At 46.2% G+C, this 6,196-nt stretch overlaps 1 protein-coding gene across 1 annotated transcript; it reads left to right on the top strand.

The window, feature by feature from the left end:
• The first annotated feature begins 575 nt into the window (after positions 1–575).
• On the top strand, positions 576–1,992 carry LOC100191691 (uncharacterized). The gene has a single exon (NM_001137120.1). It carries the CDS (start codon positions 667–669, stop codon positions 1,447–1,449), a length of 783 nt encoding a protein of 260 aa, NP_001130592.1. The 5' UTR covers positions 576–666; the 3' UTR covers positions 1,450–1,992.
• The last annotated feature ends 4,204 nt before the right edge of the window (positions 1,993–6,196 follow it).

The following is a 6,196-nucleotide window of genomic DNA, read 5'->3' as shown; positions in this document are numbered from 1 at the left end:
CTCTGTGTGCCTGCGCCTACTGCTGTTGTCTATTGTGTGCTTGTGTAAACTGTAATTGAGTTGTGCACTTGTGCTGCTGGCTGCTGCTGTGTTCATTTAGTAGTGCACTTGTGTAAAACCAGCTCAGGGCAGCATGACCTTGTTTCTAGATCGGCCTAGCCGTGCCATCCCAGCACGTTTAGGCTTGCGCCGTGTCGGGCTCGTACAGGTTCTAAAGCCCACGGGTCATTAAGGTCTGACCTGATTTGACAATCGTGCCTGGCAGATCATGCCCTAAACGGGTCTTGCTTTAACGAGCCCGGGCCGTGCCGTGGGTAGCCCGTTTGTACATCATAACCATTGCCTTGGCGCTGTTGCCGTTAGTTTCACCAATGTCATTGAACTGTATGAAACATCGACGCTTGCTAGCATCCCATCTCCAGCATCTTTGCCCTTCTCGTTCCCTGAACTGCCGGCGTGGGGAATCTAACCGCGGGCCGGGTCCCCCACCTTATCAGCAGCTCAGAGCATCCTCCCTACAAATACCCGTGCCGCCTCGCCAATTTGGCCAGCCTTTCACTTTCAAACAATCACAGCACAATCCAAAGGACGACGAGGGAGAGGGAGCGAAAAAGCCAGAGCAAGAGCAAGAGACGAACGATCAAGAGTCAAGGGAGCGAAGGACCGATGGCCGACCCCAGCTATTGGGATTGGATGGACATCGAAGACCTCGTCCTGCCCGTCGTCATCTTTGCCAGCGTCACCGTGGCCCCGTGGCTCGTCGTATTCATTTTCTTGTACATCAAGCAATGGTGGCGCGTCTTCAGGCTCGGCGGCGTCACCACCCTGAGGCGGAACCTGAGCCGAAACTGCGTCCTGTGCCAACAAAGCCTGGAGGCCGGTGAGAAGGTCCGCACGCTCTCCTGCAACCACGAGTTCCACTACGGCCGCAGCGTCAAGTGCGAGGGCATCGACCACTGGCTTCTTATGAGGGAACCGATTAATTACTGCCCGCAGTGTCGCAAGTTTCCCCGTTCCGTGCAGCCGTGGAATACCTTGTTGGGAGGGGCACCGTCGTCAGCACCTTCGCAGGAAGCATCGGCGGCAGCGCAACAACAGTTGCCGCGGACGTCGTCGACGCGGGATTTGGAGGACCCGCTTCTTCCGGGGCACGGCGAGACACGGACGTCGACGACGCTTCCGGTGGACGACGAGATAGTAGAGGAGGCGCCTTCATCGCAGTCGACACGCGCTGCCGTGGAAACGGACAGCGCCACCGTCGCCACCACCTTCACAAAAAGCATCGGCGGCAGCGCAACAACAGTTGCCGCGGAAGTCGTCGTCGACGCGGGATTTGGAGGACCCACTGCTTCCGAGGCACGGCGAGAAACGGACGCCGAGGCCGCTTCAGTTCCGGTGGACAGCGAGATAGTAGAGGAGGCGCCTTCATCGCAGTCGACACGCGCGTGATCAAGCTTGGATAGGACGCTGTTGACACGTCCTGTGGGCCGGTCTGGAACTGGATCAGTTCTCGCAGAGGTTCTTCAAGGATTCTTTCGTCATTTCTTTTTCTGCATTCTTTGGAACTGATCGAGGGTAGTGCGTCTTTCTGATGATCGGTGTTCAGCTTTTGCTTGCTTCGAACTCATCAAGCTTAGTTGCGTTCCTGTTCTTTTGTTCAGACTTCAGATTTGAGTCCACCTTAACGAACCAAAATGTCTGAATGCCAAGAAACGATGACTTGTTAGTTCTTGGATCAGCTATAATACTCTGTTCAATTCTCAGTATGAACTGTTGGCAGTATGGTTTGCTAATTTCTTGCAGTAGTACTTGACGTCAGTTGCTTCATCTGCTTTCTCGAGAGCCAAAACCCTGTGGGTTTTGTTGGTCTGTGCATTCTTCGAACTGATCGAGAGTAGTCTAGTGGTGGGTGGTGTTGATCTCAAGAAACGATGACTTGTTAGTTCTTGGATCAGTTACAATGTTCTGACTAAAGCAAATAGATCGTTGATTCATTGCTCTCGTACTGTCAATTGCTTAGTGCCTCAATTTGAGAATGATTTTTAGTATAAAATCTGTTCGCAGCATGGTTTGCTAATTTTTTGCAATTTTGTGTTGTCATCAGTTGCTGCATCTGCTTGTCCTTTTCTTGAACCTGCGCAAAAACCTGTAGCAGTAGGTAGACGTTGAAGTTTGTAAAGGCTCAAGACTGAAAAAAGTTTGTCTACCGCAAAACGTGTCTGTTGATTTTAGCATTTTCTCAGTCGGATCTAGTAATGACAAATAAAATAGTTGACTAGGTACGTGCATTGTTACATAATCAATATGATAAAATACTTTAATATATAAAAACACTAATTATTATTCTATAATTTTGTTAGCGTCACTAGTGGATGTTTATATATTTTAAAAAATATAGTAAAGTGTCCGTGTGTTGGTATGACTATCTTCTATTCATATATAAACATAGTTTGTTTCGTAAACTAAATTGTTTAATGCTTTGTTTGGATGGAGATATTGAAAGATATGGTATTGAATTGGAGAGAATACTAAATCAGTGATAATATTGAAATGGGCCACAATTCGTAGTTGTTGTTTGGATGACCATAAAACGGGCTTTTCGAATCGTATAAATCGCCAAAACTTATTTTCTGTTTGGAAGTGTAGAACATGGGAATTGAATTCAGGTTCCCCTCGCCTACCTCCCTCTTTACCGTGCTAATAGATGCGTCACGAGAGCATTTCTTTTTTTGTTGCAGCCAATTCAACAAAACCCATGGGTGAAGCTCGGTATTGTGGGTGGGTGGCCTACAACTGCACTGAATAGCGTTTGGTATTGGGATAGATATCCAATTCCAAATTCTTGAGCATCCAAACAATATCATTTACTCCTGGTCAATGCCAATTCTAAATTCCAGAGCTGAATATCTTCGTCCAAACTTAGTATAAAAGGACTCGGAATTATACTATATGCCCATTTTAGAATTTGCATGATTGACTGAGCTGGCACAATTAAATAAGAACATGAACACATAAGAAGTTTCTCTAGTTATATTTACTCATCCCAAGAATTTTAAAATGCCAAAGATGTCATACATAGGAAGATAAAACAGGAAGCTACCAACATATTAACGGGCAAAACCCGTAAAAACTAGTAGGCATTGCTTGTGTCGCAACCACAAAGAAATCCAAATTTTAGCAACACACGGACACCTTACTATATCTTTTAAGGTATGCAAACATTTAGCTTCCATATTTCTGCATTCTTTCTTAGGTATGAAAGAATGGAATCAGATAGTTCCTCTATCATCCTTAACCTTAGAAAAAAATCAGATGATGAGTGTCAGAGACAAACCATATGAAAGAGTATGGAATGGATAAACTCGTTAGCATGAGGAATCTAGCATGGTTTTACCAATATCATGTTTGCAACACCAAAACAGCAGCTTCGTACGTCACTGCAAGTTAGGGACACCACTACATAAGCAACCACATTTGTTTCAAAAAACCATGCGGAACGCAATAATAAGTTTTAATAATCCAGTACAGAGTGCCATGAAAAGTTCCTCGTTTGCATTTTATATGTGCATTTTTTATAATGGTTTGTAGCAAGCATAATTTTCCCTATGACTCGATTTTTTAATCATTGCTATAATGCACATACATGAGAACTTCATGCTCAACTCCCATATGTTTTATACTTCCAAACCTTGCTGATCACATAGAGCTCTCAGAACACTACATTACAAAATACAGTCTATAAAAACAACACATTTACTAAGACAAACAGTAGACCCTATGGTCAGCTACTTCCGTTGACTGTAAGCAAACATGTGAGTTGAATAGCAAACTGTGTGTCATTTTATACCATAGACAATATGAAAAAACATAACTACCTAAACACCCTGGAAAGTAGGCATAGGACAACAAGAAGCTTGGCATTTAGTAGAACACCTCGCAAGCAGGGTGGTTAAATTTTATTTCAATTTGGTCTAGGTTGGACCTAAATCAGCATAAGTTTCCTTGTTTAATGATTGTGATGCCAAATTCTTAACCCCAAATTCAGCACACCCAAACAAAATTTCACATGAACCAAACTATAATTTCACATAAGATCAGCAACCATGTACAACAATATGTTAACTACCTAGTAATTTAAGGTATGGAAATATGGCGTTGTAGGCCCCTGGGAAGTCCACCACTTCGAACTGCAGCTGCTCGGTCCGAAAATTAGAGGGGTTTCCGAACGTAACCGGCAGAATAATTCGTCAAAGCGGGTGGGCGTCGTGGTCGTGTGTGACGCCGTGGATCGGCACGACGCTAGGGTGCAGCATGGAGCGTGTGTTCCCCAGGGCATCAAAAGTCTCGACGTACATGATGTTGAGACCGCTCCCCCGTCCATGAGGACTTTGGAGAGACGCTTCGAGCCGACGATTGCTTCGACGACAAGGGTGTAGGTTCCAGGATGCGGGACCCTGCTCAGGTGATTGCGCGATCGTACGTGATTGGGGCCTCCAGCCACGAGGGGCATGGCGAGCCAGAGGACTCTATCGAGTACACCTCCCGGTTGTTGGACTCGTGTGGGCGCTTGTTGCCGCTCCTCTGTGGATGGTTGGCAGCGGCCTCAGACACTGGTGTCAGTGCCTTCCCTACTTGCCACCTGGCAGAGGCAGTAGGTCGGCTGGGGCGTTGCTTGAGATTGGTGGTGCTCTTCCTGTGACGTCGCCTCTCTGGCCCACTCCTGGTGGAGCGCCCGGGCGCCTCGCTCGCGATGGCACGCATGTCGGGTTGGCGAGGTGGAGCTCTCTAGCAGAGTTGGTGAGGAAGTCGAGGGAGCCAAACTTGATGCCGCCCCAGGGGCAAAAATCTTATCTCTAGCAGATGCTAATAAGCTGGCCATCAGAGCGGGCAATGTCACTTGGCACGCTAACGATCGCCTACCTGGCGTGCCAACAATCGTGGTTTTGGAAACCAGGAGACAATAAGATTTGTGTTCGGTAGGGGATGCTAGTGCGGACTCACTCCGAATGTGAATTGCTAGGATTCGAACGATGAACTTGGGACATGGGGGTTTATACTGGTTAGGGTTTGCACCCTGCTTGAGTGTAGTGCTGATCGTAGTATTGCTTGGAGTGTGTTATAATTGGTGTGCTTGTGTGTCTATATGTCTGAGAGTAAGAGGGTCCTTCCATTTTATATCCCAAGGGTCAGACCTTACATTGCTCTCTCTTTAGAGAGAGAGAGAGGGAGAGATAGATGGAATAATGAGAGAAGAAGTTTTTCATCTGTTGCCCGGGTCCCTATTTCCTAGTTGTATGAAGTACGCTCTTGGACATGTGTCGCCTGTTGGTCCTGTCCTTGCGGCGGGTTCATGGCTAACGTCCTCGTAGTGATGCGTGGTGGGTCCCATGGTGTAAGCCCAGGACTCGACTGACATGACATGGTCACCCTTCGTCGTTGTGGGCTCATTGTTGTCCTTCTGTGCGTGTGGAATGATTCACTCAACATGGTGTCCTGTCTTGTTGTTTCTACAATACCGACCACTGTAGAGGCTCCGATGCCGAGGTCGTCCCTGATAGGAGAGTTGTGTCCGTCTCTTATCACCTAGTTTGAGTACCTAGAGGGGGTGAATAGGTGATCCTACAATAATCAACTCTAAACAACACAAACTTGGTTTATAATGAGTGTTAGTGAAAGCTAAAACAAAGTTGGTATGAGTAGAGATGGAGAAGAGGAAAACTTTTCACTTGATTGCTCCTTTGAGATGTGTATTAAACTTAGGAGCAATAATACAAGTGAGATATGGGAACTCTTGGAAGACAATAATCGCGATAAAGTAAATAGACAAAAGACACGGGGATTTTATCCCGTGGTTCAGCCAATGCCTACTTGACATTGTGGTGACCTCCTTCAGTCAAGGGTTGCACTCAACCCCTCGCAAGTGATCCAAAGATCAAACTTAAGTACCACGATTTTCTTCCTTATATCAAATCCTATTTTTGAGGAATCTCCACAAGTTGGAGTCTCTCACACCTTACACAAATGATCTTAATCAAAGCACAAGAGTAAGGAGGGAGTAGCAACACACACAAGAACTCAATTCGCAGCAACAACACACACACAAGCCAAGAAAAGAGCGCAAGAAGCAAAACATCGGGTTCACAGCTTAAGAATGCGCTCAAATCTCTATTTAATGAAACAACAGCGTGGTCACAAA

The sequence above is a fragment of the Zea mays genome, chromosome 2, assembly GCF_902167145.1.
Source record: "Zea mays cultivar B73 chromosome 2, Zm-B73-REFERENCE-NAM-5.0, whole genome shotgun sequence".
Taxonomy (NCBI): domain Eukaryota; kingdom Viridiplantae; phylum Streptophyta; class Magnoliopsida; order Poales; family Poaceae; genus Zea; species Zea mays.
Note: the sequence above shows the minus strand (reverse complement) of the source record. Positions and strands in the feature narration are given on the sequence as shown.